The following is a 19,972-nucleotide window of genomic DNA, read 5'->3' as shown; positions in this document are numbered from 1 at the left end:
CCCGCCCCTTCCGGGTTACCGAGATCTCGCGAGAGCCGCGCCCGTCACGAGATCACGCGAGAACCGCGCCCTTCACGAGAACCACAACAAAAACAACAACAATGGTGAACGCGTTACAATCCACGACAACATCGTTACGTAGCATGTCATATAAACGCCGTGCGATGGCGTTCTGTAAGTGTATCAAATGTGATCTGGTTCGTTTGCGCGGCTGTTGATTTTGATGGCCATTGACCAGAGCGGCTGTTGATGTCGGCGCCTCGAGGCGCACAGCCATTTGACTTATAAATTAAAAATAATCAGAACACACGATTGGACTTAGACTCGCGTGACGTGTTTTAATAAAGTAAAGTTAGTTGAAGTATTTAAGTAATTGGGATATTTTATAGGGGAGGGTGAGGGGTGTGTGGTTGTGTGTTGATGTGTTTGTGTGTTGATGTGTCTGTGTGTTGATGTGCCTTGTGTGTTGATGTGTGTGTTGATGTGTCTGTGTTGATGTGTCTGTGTGTTGATGTGTCTGTGTGTTGATGTGTCTGTGTGTTGATGTGTTTGTGTGTTGATGTGTCAGTGTGTTGATGTGTCTGTGTTTGTGTGTTGATGTGTCTGTGTGTTGATGTGTTTGTGTGTTGATGTGTCTGTGTGTTGGTGTGTTTGTGTTGATGTGTTTGTGTTGATGTGTCTGTGTGTTGATGTGTCTGTGTTGATGTGTCTGTGTTGATGTGTCTGTGTGTTGATGTGTCTGTGTGTTGATGTGTTTGTGTGTTGATGTGTCTGTGTGTTGATGTGTCTGTGTGTTGATGTCTGTGTGTTGATGTCTGTGTGTTGATGTGTCTGCGCTATAAACCCGGCGAGCCGAGTTCGATTCCCACTCGGGGCCAACACCGGTCCGCTTCTACGCCCTCCTCTAAGTCGACTCAGCCTCAAATGAGTGCCGAGTGCCGTGCGTAAACATCGCCACAAGGGAGACAAAGGCGGCCGGGCGTGCTTCTGGCCACCCACCCCCTCGTGTATAACGCTCCAGACACGTGTACAGTACAAACATCTCTCTCGAGTACAGACTACCATCGCTACTCATCATTTATAGACACAACAAAGACAAATATCTCCCGTGTAGCCTTAACAGACTGTAGGGGCAAGTGCTGTTAGCGAGCACCTATGAAGGCCGGAACGGTACACGAGGGGGTGGGTGGCCAGCACCACGCCCGACCGTCTTTGTCTCCCCAGTGGCGATGTTTACACACCGCACCAGGTACTCATTTGAGGCTGAGTGGACCTAGGGGAGGCCCAGGACCGGTTCAGATAAAATCGTCACCGGTGTTGGCCGTGAGCGGGAATCGAACCCGGGTCGCCAGGTTCACAGCAACGCAACGCGCTAACCGCTACACGAACACGCACACGAGAGCATTACGTGTACTAAGTTTGGTCCTATAATAACAATGACATAATAATGTCAATTATTTACTGAGCAAATCTTCACCGAGTCTCAAGATTGGTGTTTATGAGGCTCATGTGTTGTGTGCCGCGTGGCCAATGCCTGCAGCTTTAATCTTCACGACTGTTTGAAGAATTATTCCGTGAGCGATCATTGATTTACTGGACGATCGTCACCCACACATACTTTGTACGCACGAGTTATTTATCTGCATGATACGTTATTGCAGAATTGTATTTTGAAGCTTTTGTTGTTGTTGAGTACGGTGCTGTACAGTGGGGATGGAGCGGTGGCACAGTGGTTGGCACACGGCGCTTCAAATCCAAGCCGAGTTCGGTTCCCGACCACGGCGAACATCAGAGGCGACTGATATCTGAACCGGTCCTGGTCAAGCCCCGCTACCTCCCGCTCTCCCAGCGTTACCGGCACGCACTGGTGAAGTATGGTCAGACAACACCCGCCTATGCCCGATACGGCCTTCTTTGAACCATATATTTTACAAAAAATATGTTAAGGCTAAAGCGGGGGTCTTTTGTCTTTGTGTGTGTCTATAAGACGAGCGTGTGATACATACACACAGGGTAACCTAATTTGTTTTATTTTAGTCATAAACGCACGAGGAGAATAATTTCTTGAAGAGATGATGGCATTTGGACAAGGCGGATGATGGAACAGCAGCCAAAGAACGTGCCTGAGAATGCAACCTTTTTTATTTTACCAGGTTAGGCCCACTGAGCTGTACAGCTCGTTTTCGTAAGCGACCTGGCTACAAATGTTAGCTCAACGAAGTGGCTTATCACGTGGACATTTATAGCAGCCAAATATTCTAAATGCATGTTTCTAAATGTGGAGGGGAAAACCAGAGGAAGCAAGTTATGTTATGAGTTACTGCACTGAACATTTACAACAATGACTAGTAATCGGTGTTATGTTCTTTCTCTGAATTTTTTTCATAAATAATATGGCGTCATTACATTTGGAAATCAATAATTAAGTGTTTCACTTCATTCGGAGGAAAAAAATGCTTAAAATTACAACCTCAGGCAGCTCTAACAAAGTATTTTACTTTCAATTCTTATTTGGTTTTTATAACCTACCAGTTTCTTGTATATCATCATACAGTAAAAGTGATATTCACTTTTTTTTCAAAATATGTGAATAGTTCATACTATTCCTTGGTTCTTTTGGTAAAGTCACGTAGATAGAAAAATAATAAAGTGAATAAAAAATTAAAAATAAATAATAATTAAAACACTAATGTAGATTGTAGCCTGGTTCTTCATCGGAGTGAGTGTACTGGCAATCTATAATGTAGACTGGAGCCTGGTTATTAAGCTGGGTGAGTGTACTGGCAGTCTATAATGTAGACTGGAGCCTGGTTCTTTAAGTGATACAATTAAAAACAGGCACACTGCGTGACGCTTCCGCATGCGCGGGTGACATCACAGATGTGAAGTCACAGCTCACTTGCCGTGCAAAATATATCCATTATTACGCCCCCCCCCCTCCCCCCCAAAAAAAACAAAAGTCTATTTTTCTAATTTTTGCATTGTGTACAGTCTGGAAAGTACCCACATGGCACATTTCAAGTTGCATGTCAGGAAGTATGCTAAACATTTTGAACAGACACATTTACAAATTTCCTTTTTATATATAGATAAACCCCAATGATCCGATCGAAATCCCTAATTTTACATGAAGTGCCACCCAACCCCCCCCCAAATGCTCCGCCATGACCAGAGTGCAATGATAAAGGGCTGTAATTTTTTGTCAGTATGTGTATTTTTTCACGAGCTTTAACACCATTTTGTACATGCAGTAGAAAGTACAGTACAGCTTTTCCATGTTCAGATACTGTGTACAGATTTCACAAAATTTATGAAAATTCTGAAGCAGTGGCTTTAACATTTTCCTCACAAATTTGCTCGTGAAGTTCAATTCAGCTCTCTATGAGAAGCCATCCAACACAGTCCAGCGACTGCAAGAACTGCTGCCTCCGCATTCCAGTGATCCAAGGTACTCCCCTTTTTACGTGCCACCTTCAGCTGCAAAAGCTGAGTCTGCATATCTGCCCAAAAGGAACCGTGGGCATTGCAGCACCCCTGATGGAAACAATTGCGTGCCTTTGAGACAATCGTGACTGAACCAGGGGTGGAGATGATCGTGCGTGGCGCTGGAGACGTCCAGCTTCAGCTGCTGTACCAGCTGCTCCATCTTCCTGATCTCCACCCGCAGCAGCTTATAGTCCAGCTCTGTGTAGCAGTCATGGCCCTGCTCCATTCGCTCCACGCGCACCGTTAGGTTCTGCAGCAGCGCCGTGTAGCGCACCAGCGTGGCGTGGTTCTCTGCCACCTGCAGGCGTAATTTCAATTACTGTCTACTTCTAACGCATGAACAACCCTTAATACAACATGTAATGGACTGTATTGCTATCAGTGCTGTACTGTAGTTTTACATGAAGTAGTATGATCTATACCAGATATGTTGGAAGGCTGTATCCTCAAACCATCCTTCAGGTCAGGAGCGCAGCCTGATTTAACAGGAGCACTAACATTATATAATTCTTAGTATTGGTTGAAATGCAATACTGTAGCACTGCCACCTGTAGGGGTAGTTTAAATATTATCTCCTTCCAATTCATTTCAATCGATCTTTTACACGTGTTGACTTAATATACAACCATTTTTATGAAATATACGGGACTGTGTTGTTGGCAGTCCTGTAGTCATAGATATAAACTTATCATGATTATAACAGCACGGTTGGCCAAGGTACGGTGCGAAAGAAGTTCAACATGCATACATACTTACATTAGAAGGTTACTTCCTCAAGGAATCTTTGAGGACAGTCAGGTTAATGCATTCGCCTGGTATACAGGAGGTCGTGGGTTCGATTTTGACCCCAACGCCTGCTGTATATTTGGAGACTGCATGTTCTTCCCGTGATCATGTGGATTTTTCTCCGGGTCCTCCGACTTTTCCCTCTACATTTAGAAATATGCGTTTAGAGTATTTGGTTGCGATACATTTCCACATGATAACCCACTTTGTTGGGCTAACATTTGTGGCCAGGTCGCTTCTAAAAAAGAGATCTATAGCTCAGTGGGGCTCACCTGGTAAAATAAAAAAAGTTTTTTTTCATATTTTACAGAGAGTTAGGGGGAAGGGGTGTGTGGCACTCGTAGTCTGTTACCAGCAATGGGTCTCTATCGTAGCGCACTCCCGGTGTCTGCCCAGTGGTTGGTGGTGAATCTGTCAGGTTGCATTGCATTCTTAGTGAAAGGGGTGCAGCAGCCATTGTTAGAGTTTAAATCACTGATAGTGCTACTGAGACTACATACAACTGTCCTGGAAGTGTGTCAGAATCGGTGATCGATGGCACAGATTTGACCCCCAAGGGGTTGGCGTCGTCGCGTCTCGCAGGAGCCGTACCCACGTGACGATGGAGACGGGGCTCAAGTGCTGCTTCCTGAGCCTCAAGGTGCAGGACACCAACCTGGACCTGCAGAAGGAACATGATCGGAGTGAGCGCCAGCTGATCAGACGACGTGCTGGTACGCGCACCGCACCTTGCCGTTCGTTCTCTGGGTCCTCCAGTTTATTTCCCTCCCACATTTACAATCAACGTGCGTTTAAAGTATTTGGCAGCTATAAATGTCCACTTTGTAAGCCACTTTTGTTGAGTTGTGGCTTGTGGCCAGGTGAAATAAAAATAGCTTAGTTAAAAAAAAGTTATTTCGTTTTTAGAAGGATCAAATGTTTGTGTAACTGAACCCGGGTGATTGTCACTGGAAGTCTCTCAACTTGTCGGTTTGTAGCCGCCCAATGAGATGTGAATCACGCTTTGAACCCGCTAAAATGTGCGTAGAGCTCACATGCTCGCAAAACCTCCGAGAAAGAAACGTCTCGTTAGAAGAGTAACGTCACACAATGTTTAGAAAGAAAGTGTTACGCAGTCTAACACGTAGAAGGCTTTCGTGACCAATATTAATCATAGTAAAGGATTTTTGGGATAGACCGTGTGAATATAAATGTTTCATTAACCCACCACCACCCGACATGGCCAATTAGTAAGGTTTGTCACGTGAACAAAACGTGCCAAATAGTGACTACTTCAGCAGACTTGGTTTTGTTGTTTGTGTGTAAATCCGCAACGTTTACAATTCGAGTACTGTGACGTTTTCACCAGGTCATCGGGCGATTTGCCAGATCTAACCCAAAAACCTTTACGATGCGTCTGTCACGCATCCCTCGCGTGCAGCCGAGACGCTCGACTTGCAACCGTGCTCCCCGAGGTCCCGCCGCTGGCCCCGCGGCCTCTCAAGCGCTCGCACCCCCTCTGACCTCGGCGTGCAGGTGTCGCGCAAGGCCTACCTGGCGGGCGACGGGTTCATGTCGCTGGCCGTCAAGGAGCCCTTCCCCGTGCTGAGACGAGGCTCACGTTCCGCACCATGCAGCCAAGCGGCCTGCTCTTCTACTACTCCCTGCAAGTACCGGCCCGGCCTGAAGCCGGCCACACCACCCACCCCAGTATCAACGGTCGGTGACTCCTGTCACGTGTGACGCGCGGTGGCGGTGGTTGTGGTGGTAGTGGTGCGGTGGGGAGAGACTCACGGGGCAGCCCTCCAACGTGCAGCTCCTGCTGTGTGTGTGTGTGTGTGAGCAGCCCGGGCACCGGGCCCTTGACGCGGCTCACATCCCCCATCCATGTCTAAGTGAAGCACGTTGCCCTTCTTGATCACTGCAAACAATAATAAAAACAAAGACAAAAGGTCCCCCATACAGCCTTTAACACTCTTACCCAGGCTAATCGAGAGGTGACTGCGGGGAGTGGTACATCGTGGGGAGTGGTGGTGCAACGGTTAGCGCAATGCGCTACGAATCCGGCAACCTGAGTTCGATTGCCACTCACGGCCAACAGCAGTGACGATTATCTGATTTGGTCCTGGGCCTCTCCTAGGTTGACTTGGCCAAAAATGAGTATTTTTTGCAGTGTGTAAACATCGCCACTAGGAAGACAAAGGTGGTCGGGCATGGTGTTGGTAACTCACCCTCTTGTGTGCCGTGCTGACCTTCACAGGTGCTCGCGAACAGCACTCATCCCAACAGTCTGTGTGTGTGGGCAGGGTGAGATTCTGTCCGTCGCCCTCAAGAGGGGGCGGTGGTCCTGAAGACAAAGAGGACACCCTGCGGACCATGAGCGACGGATACAACGAAGGCTCCAACCATTTACCTCTTCGCTCTGTGCAACTCCTCCAGATGCCGCCTCGGTCTCCCCTGTCTTGGCCATAGGAACGTGGAATTTCCGTATTGCCACCGCAGGCTCTGGTTTGTTAGAAGAGACGAGCTCGATGCGTGTGCACCCCCCCTAGCGCGTGCGTGCATGTGTTCGTGTCACTTTGTCGTTCTTTCTTGCGCGTGTGCGTCTTTGCCTGCGTGTGTGTGCATCTGTGTCTCTCTGTGTGTGTCTGTACCTACGCGTATGCACATGTGCTTCTGTGTCTCTGCGTGTGTCTGTGTCTTTGCGTATGCGCATGTGCGTCTGTGTCTCTGCGTGTGTCTGCCTGCACGTATGCTCATATGCGTCTGTGTCTCTGCGTCTGTCTGCCTGCACGTATGTGCATGTGCGTCTGTCTCTGCGTGTGTCTGTGTCTACGCGTATGTGCATGTGCATCTGTGTCTCTGCGTGTGTCTGTGCCTACACGTATGCGCATGTGCGTCTGTGTCTCTGCGTGTGTCTGTGTCTACGCGTATGTGCATGTGCATCTGTGTCTCTGCAGCGCCGCGGGGACACGTGGCTATCACACTCGCGCGTCGTACAAAGTCATCGTCACCATCATCCTCAACATCATCGTCGATAGCATTGTCATTGTCGTCGTCAATATTGTCATCTTCAACACTTAGTCATCAGACATGGGTCCTGGCTATAAAAGTCTGGAATATCCACGACTGTCTTGGATCCATCCACAGAAATGATCCACCTCCTCCATTGTTCACACTTGGGCCAGACTTATGCTGGTAATTTAGTACGGTAATACAATAAACAGAGACAGGTGACTGTGTGACCGGTGGTGACCATGGCTGGTTGTGGTGGTGACTGGTGGTGACCGATGGTGACCGTGTGGCCAGGGTTCATCAGCGCGGCACCTGAGGCCCGTGCAGGATGGTGTGCCGGCGTGGCCCGGCGAGGGTGGCTGTGCGGGGCCGTGGGGGGGACACGCAGGGGGCGTGCGGGGGCAGGGGGGCAACAGTGCCGGTGCCGGAGCCACGCACGACCGCCTCTTGTGGGGGAAACGCATGCGCAGCGCGATCCACCGCAGCTGACGAAGTGTGGAAATGTACGTACGTGTGTTGAACTTCTTTGGCACCGTATGTAGCCAACCGTGCTTGTCCGAGGTGCAGGGAAAAAGACCAACAAACTGTACACAAAAAGCAGTTCTAAAGGAATGAGTTTTAGATCTACGTGGGTGAATGTTTATGTGGGAGTTTGTGTACGTGGGAGAGTGTGTGTGTGTGTGTGGGCGTATTTGTGAGTGTTTAAGCGGGTCACTTCTGAAAAAGAGCTATATAGCTCAGGACACCTTACCTGGTCAAATAAAAATAGTGTAGTTTTAATGTGTGAGCAACGTTGGCGGTGCCCTCTCTGTGCCTCTCACAGGCACCTCGCTGGAGCTGAAGACCGACGCCAACGGGTTGCTCGCGTACGCGTCCACCGGCGGGGACGACGACAGGCGGCACCTGGACATGCACCTGGAGGCGCAGCCCTTGTCCCAGCAGCTGCTGATGGTGAATGCAGTCCGTTATTTGCAGATGTTACACATTGGAGCTCATTACTTACAACAGTCGAAACATCTCCCTTCTAGCCGTATAGACAGAGAAAGCAGCGTAGTGGGGGAGCCCTGTGGGCCTCGATGCTCATAGTGATCTGTACATCACTTTAGATGTGACATCGTGATGCGCCCCGGTTGTGTTTGCACCCCAGAGGTGGCAACCCCCCAGCGTGACGTTGCCCGCCGGTCCGCCGCTTCGTGTCGCGCAGGTGGAGGTGGTGGTGGGCCCTGAGGCTCACGGGGAGCTGAACGTGGACGGCTCGGCGGCGAAGGCCGCCCCGACACGCCGCAGGGGCCCGGAGTTCGGCCTGCGCTCCCCGCTCTACCTGGGTGGCGTCGCGAGCGGCACGGGCCGGCGACACCTGCAGGTAGAAAGCCGCCCACGTTCGTCGTGCTGTGTCGGGGCGTTTTGCCCGATTCGAGGGTTTTATTCTGAGTTTTGTTGCGATTTGTGCCGTCAGCGTCACTCCGTGAAACGGTGGACTGTCGCGATGGCGCCTCCGGCTGTGCCAGCACCGGACATCCACCTTCCCCCCCCGGGGCTGTGTCAAATGGCGCGGCTCGCCTGAGAGTTCCAAAGCGGAAATCTTATCCGATAACGTTCCCAATACGAGATGGGTTACATTGGTGACCCATCAAACCATAGGATTATTTACAAACCATGCCTGCTCTTCTTGTTGGCCCACCCATACTGGACATCTATGAAAAAGAGCCTCATAACTCATCACATTCCTCCTGCAGTCTAAATAAAGATTCTGCGTCTGATCTACAAGGGTCTGTACCAATCTGCCCCATCCTATCTTGCTGAGCAGTGCACAGCGCCGGCCTCAACAGGACCCCAAATCGACGCCGTCAATGATCCGCATCCCACGGTTACCCTGCTGCTCTGCTGCTACTGCTCCTGCTGCTCTTGCTGCTGCTGCTACTCCTGCTGCTGCTACTCCTGCTGCTCCTGCTGCTGCTCTTGCTGCTGCTGCTACTCCTGCTGCTGCTCCTGCTGCTGCTGCTCTTGCTGCTGCTGCTGCTATTCCTGCTGCTGCTGCTCCTGCTGCTGCTCCTGCTGCTACTCCTGCTGCTACTCCTGCTGCTGCTCTTGCTGCTCCTGCTGCTACTCCTGCTGCTCCTGCTGCTGCTGCAGCTACTCCTGCTGCTCCAGCTACTCCAGCTACTCCAGCTGCTGCTGCTACTCCTGCTGCTCCTGCTCCTGCTGCTGCTACTCCTGCTGCTGCTACTCCTGCTGTTGCTCCTGTTCCCGTTCCCGCCCGCAAGCCTTGTGCGGCGATGCGGCCAGCGCAGTTTCGCCGGGAGTCTCCAAACCTGAGGAACTGGAGGCGGTCACCTGTGGGAGACGTTCCTCATCCATGCTTGAGTCTCAGACCAGTTTTGTTCGACACTTAAAGTGGCGCTGCTACTCCGTGTGAGCGGCGCGCATTTCCGATGGCACGGACTCGTAAGAGCACACGATCGCGAGCGCTCACGCTCGTTGACAGACTTATTGGTGTCTCTCGCAAAGCAGTGTGCCGCCCCCTGCTAGAGAATAGCCCGCGGAAGCGGATAATGCTGAACTAGTTCTGAGATACTTTTGTCCAAAGAATAAGGGGCAGCACTTTTCCACCCGCCCTTCCACGTGAGAATTATATTCACTTCCATAAGGCCACGATGCGGCTGATGAGATCTGTACAAATCCATACATTTATTTTTTACGTTAATCAAATACGTTAAGGAGAACGAATTGTCTGCTTATTTATCTTTGTTATGTTCTCCACAATGGCGCGCAAAGTTATTTTGTGTTATTAACAGTGGAGAGAGAGAGATCACATGTTCAAGGCGAGTCTATGCCGGTGTTTGGTGTTGTTTGTATGTAGCTCTGTTTTGCGCTCGTAATGCATTTGTTTCCTGTCTTGCATTAGCGCGCTACGTGGCGCTGACGGTAGCCATGCGGGCCGAGAAGGAGGAGCGCCGTTCTATCGGGAGGCGTCGCGCGCCCCGGGTGTGCCGTCACCGCCCCCCCCACCCCAGGGCCGCTGGAGGGCCGGGCTGCGTGCGCGGGGCCCGGCTCAACGGAGCGTCCCTGGGGGAGCCAGCACGCCGCTTCGCCGTGACGCCCTGCACCTCCGCGCCCACGACGCCCGGCGTGTGCTTCTCGCACGAAGGAGGCCACGTGCTGCTGGGTGAGAGAGCCATGCCGGCATTGTCGTCCCCCCCGCTCCCTCGCCCCCAACCGAACATCAAATAATCTGTTTAAACGCACGTTTCTAAATGTGGAGGGAACAACTGTCCTTGCCCCGCAGTCCGATTATCGCGGTTGGCTACGTACGGAGCAAAAGAAGTTCAACCACGCGATGCAGCACAGCGAACCCCACGCAGGTGTCGTCATGCTGTCGCCTCGCCGCGTCACGACATGCAGCAGTGTCGTTATTTTGCTGTTATTGTTGCGGATATATTGTTTTTTTTATGTTTCACTTGTCAAAGTAAATTATGAATCGCTGCTTTGAACCTGGCGTTCCCGAGTCAAATTCATGGCCGTGGCCACCGCTCTATGAACCCGGCATTGTAAGTTGAATTCCTGGCTGTCAAACGTTAGAGGAGAGCGATATCGGATATCGGAACCGGTCTGGGGCCTCCCCTAGGTTGGCTCGGCCTTAAACGAGCATCCGGTGCGGTGTGTAAAATATCAGCGCTGGGAATGTGTGGCTCTGGCCACACCGCCTCCTTGTGTGCTGTGACAACGTTTATAGACGCTCAATAACAGTGCTCGCCCCAACAGTTGTTGGTATCACTGCACTTTTTTGCCACCCATCGAACGGAGACGGTCAACACATCGCGTGCGTTCAAATGCACTTCTGCGGCCGTCTGGAACGCTCTTCCTTCCGATATTAGGAAGCCAATGGAGCTATGCACTTATAAATTATCTAGATTGACGAATTCATAATAAAGGTTTTTTGGGTTAGATCGCGTTTATTTATAAATGTGTCGTAACCCTCCACCACCCGACACGGCCAATCAGCAAAAAAAGGTGTCACGTTGACAAAAAGACAAATAATTCACTACTTTAGCCCACCGGTGTGTTGAAGAGCGAATCCACATTTACAGTTTGAGTACGACGTTTCGCTGGTAAATACAACCAGCATCATCGGGCAATTCGCCAGAATGGTAAAGCCCTCCCTTGCTCCCGGTTTTATATAGAGCAGCAGGGTGACGTCATCACTTAACTCATATCAGGTGCAGTGATTAGAGGCGGAGGGGGGGGGTATTGTAATTATATGATCGATTAGTAATCAGTCATTGGTTATGATTAGTAATGAGTTGTAGATTAGTAATTCTTTAAATCAAAATGTAATGTGTATTATTTAATTATACGCTTCCAGGCCGCACTAAGCCTGTAGCTGTCAGAGCGATTAAAGTTATTCTTGTTCCTCTCAATTTCAATGGATTCTCTAATTAGTCTTTGCCAGTAATAATTAGTTTTACACAACACTGCAACATTGTCAAAATCAATTGAGTGTCCTTGTTGACAAGCATGTTCTGCCACTGCCGACAGTTGTGTTTGAGATAATTTAATATTTCTCTTATGTTCTTTAAGTCGTACGCTGATGTTACGTCCCGTCTGTCCAATGTAGCAGCTGCCACATAAACAATTAATCCGATATACACCTTCTGTTGACTCTCACCCCTACAACATTCACGCTCACTCCTGCAACATCCACGCTCACACCTGCAACATCCACACTCACCTCGCTAACATCCACACTCACCCCAACACCATCCACGGCCACCCCAACCCCATTCACTCTCACCCCTACAACATCCACGCTCACTCCTACACCATCCATGCTCACCTTCACAACCTCCACGCTCACCCCCTACACCATCTACGCTCACTCCTACATCATCAATGCTCACCTTTACAACGTCCATGCTCACCCCTACACCATCCACGCTCACCCCTACAATAGCCACGCTCACCCTTACACCATCCACGCTCGCCTCTACAACATCCACGCTCACCCCTACACCATCCACGCTCACCACTACACCATCCACGCTTTCCCCTATACCATCCACACTCACATCTACACCGTCCATGCTCACTCATACAACATCCACTCTCACCCCTACACCATCCACGCTCACCCCTACAACATCCACGCTCACTCCTGCAACATCCACGCTCACCCCTACACCATCCACGCTCACCCCTACACCATCCACGCTCACCTCTCCAACATCCACGCCCACCCCAACCCCATCCACTCTCACCCCTACAATATCCACTCTCACTTCTACACCATCCACGCTCACCTTTGCAACCTCCACGCTCACCTTTACAACCTCCACGCTCACCCGCTACACCATCTACGCTCACTCCTGCAACATCCACTCTCACCCCTACAACATCCACGCTCACCCCTACACCATCCACGCTCACCCCTACACCATCCACGCTCACTCTTACACCAGCCACGCTCACTCCTACACCAGCCACGCTCACACCTTCACCATCCAAGCTCAACCCTATACCATCCACGCTCACCCCTACAATAGCCACGCTCACCCGTACACCATCCACGCTCACCTCTACAACATCCACACTCACCCCTACCCCATCCACGCTCACCCCTACAACATTCACGCTCACTCCTGCAACATCCACGCTCACCCCTGCAACATCCATGCTCACCTCGCCAACATCCACACTCACCCCAACACCATCCATGCCCACCCCAACCCCATTCACTCTCACCCCTACAACATCCACGCTCACTCCTACACCATCCATGCTCACCTTTACAACCTCCATGCTCACCTTTACAACCTCCACGCTCACCCCCTACACCATCTACGCTCACTCCTACATCATCCATGCTCACCTTTACAACGTCCACGCTCACCCCTACACCATCCACCCTCACCCCTACACCATCTCCGTTTACTCCTACAACACCCACGCTCACTCCTGCCACATCCACGCTCACCCCTACACCATCCACGCTCACCCCTACACCATCCACACTCACCCCTTAAACATCCACACTCTCTCATACAAAATCCATGCTCACTCCTGCAACATCCACACTCACCCCTACACCATCCACGCTCACCCCTACAATAGCTACGCTCACTCCTACACCATCCACGCTCACCCCTACACCATCGACGCTCACCCCTACAATAGCCACGCTCACCCCTACACCATTCACGCTCACCTCTACAACATCCACGCTCACACCTACACCATCCACGCTTACCACTACACCATCCATACTCACCCCGACACCATCCACTCTCACCCCGACACCATCCACTCTCACCCCAACACCATCCACTCTCACCCCAACACCATCCACCCCACACCCAACCCCATCCACTCTCACCCCTACAACATCCACGCTCACTCCTACACCATCCACGCTCACCTTTACAACCTCCACGCTCACCTTTACAACCTCCACGCTCACCCCCTACACCATCTACGCTCACTCCTGCAACATCCACTCTCACCCCTACAACATCCACGCTCACCCCTACACCATCCACGCTCACCCCTACACCATCCACGCTCACTCCTACACCATCCACGCTCACACCTTCACCATCCAAGCTCACCCCTACACCATCCACGCTCACCCCTACAATAGCCACGCTCACCCCTACACCATCCACGCTCACCTCTACAACATCCACACTCACCCCTACACCATACACCCTCACCCTGACAACATCCACGCTCACCCCTACAACATCCACCATCACCCCAACACCATCCACGCTCACCGCTACAACATGCACCCTCACTCCTACACCATTTACGCTCACTTCTACAACATCCACGCTCACCCCTACAACATCCACGTTCACCCCTACAACGTCCACGCTCACCGCTACACCGTCCACGCTCACCTTTAGAATGTCCACGCTCACTCCTCCACCATCCACGCTCACCCCTACACCATCCATGCTCACCCCTACACCATCCACGCTCACCACTACACCATCCACGCTTTCCCATATACCATCCACACATCTACACCATCCATGCTCACTCATACAACATCCACTCTCACCCCTACACCATCCACGCTCACCTTTACAACATCCACTCTCACCCCTACACCATCCACGCTCACTCCTGCAACATCCACGCTCACCCCTACACCATCCACACTCACCTCTCCAACATCCATACTCACCCCGACACCATCCACTCTCACCCCGACACCATCCACTCTCACCCCGACACCATCCACTCTCACCCCAACACCATCCACGCCACACCCAACCCCATCCACTCTCACCCCTACAACATCCACGCTCACTCCTAAACCATCCACGCTCACCTTTACAACCTCCACGCTCACCTTTACAACCTCCACGCTCACCTTTACAACCTCCACGCTCACCCCCTACACCATCTACGCTCACTCCTGCAACATCCACTCTCACCCCTACAACATCCACGCTCACCCCTACACCATCCACGCTCACCCCTACACCATCCAAGCTCACCCCTACACCATCCACGCTCACCCCTACAATAGCCGCGCTCACCCCTACACCATCCACGCTCACCTCTACAACATCCACACTCACCCCTACACCATACACCCTCACCCTGACAACATCCACGCTCACCCCTACAACATCCACCATCACCCCAACACCATCCACGCTCACCGCTACAACATGCACCCTCACTCCTACACCATCTACGCTCACTTCTACAACATCCACGCTCACCCCTACACCATCCACCCTCACCCCGACAACATCCACGCTCACCCCTACAACATCCACGTTCACCCCTACAACGTCCACGCTCACCGCTACACCGTCCACGCTCACCTTTATAATGTCCACGCTCACTCCTACACCATCCACGCTCACCCCTACACCATCCACGCTCACCCCTACACCATCCACGCTCACCACTACACCATCCACGCTTTCCCCTATACCATCCACACATCTACACCATCCATGCTCACTCATACAACATCCACTCTCACCCCTACACCATCCACGCTCACCTTTACAACATCCACTCTCACCCCTACACCATCCACGCTCACTCCTGCAATATCCACGCTCACCCCTACACCATCCACGCTCACCTCTCCAACATCCATACTCACCTCGACACCATCCACTCTCACCCCGACACTATCCACTCTCACCCCGACACCATCCACTCTCACCCCAACACCATCCACGCCACACCCAACCCCATCCACTCTCACCCCTGCAACATCCACGCTCACTCCTACACCATCCACGCTCACCTTTACAACCTCCACGCTCACCTTTACAACCTCCACGCTCACCCCCTACACCATCTACCGCTCACTCCTGCAACATCCACGCTCACCCCTACAACATCCACGCTCACCCCTACACCATCCGCGCTCACCCCTACACCATCCACGCTCACCCCTACACCATCCACGCTCACCCCTACACCATCCACGCTCACCCCTACAATAGCCACGCTCACCCCTACACCATGCACGCTCACCTCTACAACATCCACACTCACCCCTACACCATCCACCCTCACCCCGACAACATCCACGCTCACCCCTACAACATCCACCCTCACCCCAACACCATCCACGCTCACCGCTACAACATCCACCCTCACTCCTACACCATCTACGCTCACTTCTACAACATCCACGCTCACCCCTACACCATCCACCCTCACGCCTACAACATCCACGCTCACCCCTACAACATCCACGTTCACCCCTACAACGTCCACGCTCACCGCTACACTGTCCACGCTCACCTTTACAATGTCCACGCTCACTCCTACACCATCCACGCTCACACCTACACCATCCACGCTCACCCCTACACCATCCACGCTCACTCCTACACCATCCACGCTCACCCCTACACTGTCCACGCTCACCCCTACCACATCCACGCTCACCCCCACCACATCCACTCTCACCCCTACACCATCCACGCTCACCACTACACCATCCATGCTTTCACCTATACCATCCACACTCACCTCTACACCGTCCATGCTCACTCATACAACATCCACTCTCACCCCAACACCATCCACGCTCACCTTTACAACATCCACTCTCACCCCTACACCATCCACGCTCACCCCTACAACATTCACGCTCACTCCTGCAACATCCACGCGCACCCCTGCAACATCAACGCTCACCTCGCCAACATCTACACTCACCCCAACACCATCCACGCCCACCCCAACCCCATTCACTCTCACTCCTACAACATCCACGCTCACTCCTACACCATCCATGCTCACCTTTAGAACCTCCACGCTCACCCCCTACACCATCTACGCTCACTCCTACACCATCCATGCTCACCTTTACAACCTCCACGCTCACCCCCTACACCATCTACGCTCACTCCTACATCATCCACGCTCACTCCTCCAACATCCACGCTCACCCTTACACCATCCACACTCACCCCTTCAACATCCACGCTCTCATACAAAATCCACGCTCACTCCTGCAACATCCACGCTCACCCCTACCACATCCACGCTCACCCCCACCACATCCACTCTCACCCCTACACCATCCACGCTCACCACTACACCATCCATGCTTTCCCCTACACCATCCACGCTCACCTTTGCAACCTCCACGCTCACCTTTACAACCTCCACGCTCACCCTCTACACCATCTACGCTCACTCCTGCAACATCCACTCTCACCCCTACAACATCCACGCTCACCCCTACACCATCCACGCTCACCCCTACACCATCCACGCTCACTCTTACACCAGCCACGCTCACTCCTACACCAGCCACGCTCACACCTTCACCATCCAAGCTCAACCCTACACCATCCACGCTCACCCCTACAATAGCCACGCTCACCCGTACACCATCCACGCTCACCTCTACAACATCCACACTCACCCCTACCCCATCCACGCTCACCCCTACAACATTCACGCTCACTCCTGCAACATCCACGCTCACCCCTGCAACATCCATGCTCACCTCGCCAACATCCACACTCACCCCAACACCATCCATGTCCACCCCAACCCCATTCACTCTCACCCCTACAACATCCACGCTCACTCCTACACCATCCACGCTCACCTTTACAACCTCCATGCTCACCTTTACAACCTCCAGGCTCACCCCCTACACCATCTACGCTCACTCCTACATCATCCATGCTCACCTTTACAACGTCCACGCTCACCCCTACACCATCCACCTTCACCCCTACACCATCTCCGTTTACTCCTACAACACCCACGCTCACTCCTGCCACATCCACGCTCACCCCTACACCATCCACGCTCACCCCTACACCATCCACACTCACCCCTTAAACATCCACGCTCTCTCATACAAAATCCACGCTCACTCCTGCAACATCCACACTCACCCCTACACCATCCACGCTCACCCCTACAATAGCTACGCTCACTCCTACACCATCCACGCTCACCCCTACACCATCGACGCTCACCCCTACAATAGCCACGCTCACCCCTACACCATTCACGCTCACCTCTACAACATCCACGCTCACCCCTACACCATCCACGCTCACCACTACACCATCCATACTCACCCCGACACCATCCACTCTCACCCCGACACCATCCACTCTCACCCCAACACCATCCACTCTCACCCCAACACCATCCACCCCACACCTAACCCCATCCACTCTCACCCCTACAACATCCACGCTCACTCCTACACCATCCACGCTCACCTTTACAACCTCCACGCTCACCTTTACAACCTCCACGCTCACCCCCTACACCATCTACGCTCACTCCTGCAACATCCACTCTCACCCCTACAACATCCACGCTCACCCCTACACCATCCACGCTCACCCCTACACCATCCACGCTCACTCCTACACCATCCACGCTCACACCTTCACCATCCAAGCTCACCCCTACACCATCCACGCTCACCCCTACAATAGCCACGCTCACCCCTACACCATCCACGCTCACCTCTATAACATCCACACTCACCCCTACACCATACACCCTCACCCTGACAACATCCACGCTCACCCCTACAACATCCACCATCACCCCAACACCATCCACGCTCACCGCTACAACATGCACCCTCACTCCTACACCATTTATGCTCACTTCTACAACATCCACGCTCACCCCTACAACATCCACGTTCACCCCTACAACGTCCACGCTCACCGCTACACCGTCCACGCTCACCTTTACAATGTCCACGCTCACTCCTCCACCATCCACGCTCACCCCTACACCATCCACGCTCACCCCTACACCATCCACGCTCACCACTACACCATCCACGCTTTCCCATATACCATCCACACATCTACACCATCCATGCTCACTCATACAACATCCACTCTCACCCCTACACCATCCACGCTCACCTTTACAACATCCACTCTCACCCCTACACCATCCACGCTCACTCCTGCAACATCCACGCTCACCCCTACACCATCCACACTCACCTCTCCAACATCCATACTCACCCCGACACCATCCACTCTCACCCCGACACCATCCACTCTCACCCCGACACCATCCACTCTCACCCCAACACCATCCACGCCACACCCAACCCCATCCACTCTCACCCCTACAACATCCACGCTCACTCCTAAACCATCCACGCTCACCTTTACAACCTCCACGCTCACCTTTACAACCTCCACGCTCACCCCCTACACCATCTACGCTCACTCCTGCAACATCCACTCTCACCCCTACAACATCCATGCTCACCCCTACACCATCCACGCTCACCCCTACACCATCCACGCTCACTCCTACACCATCCACGCTCACACCTTCACCATCCAAGCTCACCCCTACACCATCCACGCTCACCCCTACAATAGCCACGCTCACCCCTACACCATCCACCCTCACCCCGACAACATCCACACTCACCCCTACAACATCCACGTTCACCCCTACAACGTCCACGCTCACCGCTACACCGTCCACGCTCACCTTTATAATGTCCACGCTCACTCCTACACCATCCACGCTCACCCCTACACCATCCACGCTCACCCCTACACCATCCACGCTCACCACTACACCATCCACGCTTTCCCCTATACCATCCACACATCTACACCATCCATGCTCACTCATACAACATCCACTCTCACCCCTACACCATCCACGCTCACCTTTACAACATCCACTCTCACCCCTACACCATCCACGCTCACTCCTGCAATATCCACGCTCACCCCTACACCATCCACGCTCACCTCTCCAACATCCATACTCACCTCGACACCATCCACTCTCACCCCGACACCATCCACTCTCACCCCAACACCATCCACGCCACACCCAACCCCATCCACTCTCACCCCTGCAACATGCACGCTCACTCCTACACCATCCACGCTCACCTTTACAACCTCCACGCTCACCTTTACAACCTCCACGCTCACCCCCTACACCATCTACGCTCACTCCTGCAACATCCACGCTCACCCTTACAACATCCACGCTCACCCCTACACCATCCACGCTCACCCCTACACCATCCACGCTCACCCCTACACCATCCACGCTCACCCCTACACCATCCACGCTCACCCCTACAATAGCCACGCTCACCCCTACACCATGCACGCTCACCTCTACAACATCCACACTCACCCCTACACCATCCACCCTCACCCCGACAACATCCACGCTCACC

General features: G+C 52.6%; 1 protein-coding gene across 5 annotated transcripts; it reads left to right on the top strand.

The window, feature by feature from the left end:
- Positions 1-76: 76 nt before the first annotated feature.
- LOC142925704 (uncharacterized) lies at positions 77-10,373 on the top strand. Of its 5 annotated transcripts, none has more exons than XM_076069084.1 (5): positions 77-4,985; positions 5,788-7,769; positions 8,090-8,217; positions 8,471-8,629; positions 10,172-10,373. In XM_076069084.1, exons 2-5 carry the CDS (start codon positions 7,595-7,597, stop codon positions 10,187-10,189), a joined length of 480 nt encoding a protein of 159 aa, XP_075925199.1. In that variant the 5' UTR covers positions 77-4,985; positions 5,788-7,594; the 3' UTR covers positions 10,190-10,373. The 5 variants fall into 5 exon arrangements, with proteins under 5 accessions (XP_075925199.1, XP_075925196.1, XP_075925197.1 ...); XM_076069081.1 differs by lacking the exon at positions 10,172-10,373 and having other exon boundaries at positions 77-1,867; positions 4,855-4,985; positions 8,471-10,084; XM_076069082.1 differs by lacking the exon at positions 10,172-10,373 and having other exon boundaries at positions 5,788-6,759; positions 7,561-7,769; positions 8,471-10,084.
- The last annotated feature ends 9,599 nt before the right edge of the window (positions 10,374-19,972 follow it).

Source organism: Petromyzon marinus, chromosome 23 (genome assembly GCF_048934315.1).
Source record: "Petromyzon marinus isolate PM22_M1 ecotype Great Lakes invasive population chromosome 23, UKy_Petmar_22M1.pri1.0, whole genome shotgun sequence".
NCBI classification, from domain to species: Eukaryota; Metazoa; Chordata; class Hyperoartia; order Petromyzontiformes; family Petromyzontidae; genus Petromyzon; species Petromyzon marinus.
Note: the sequence above shows the minus strand (reverse complement) of the source record. Positions and strands in the feature narration are given on the sequence as shown.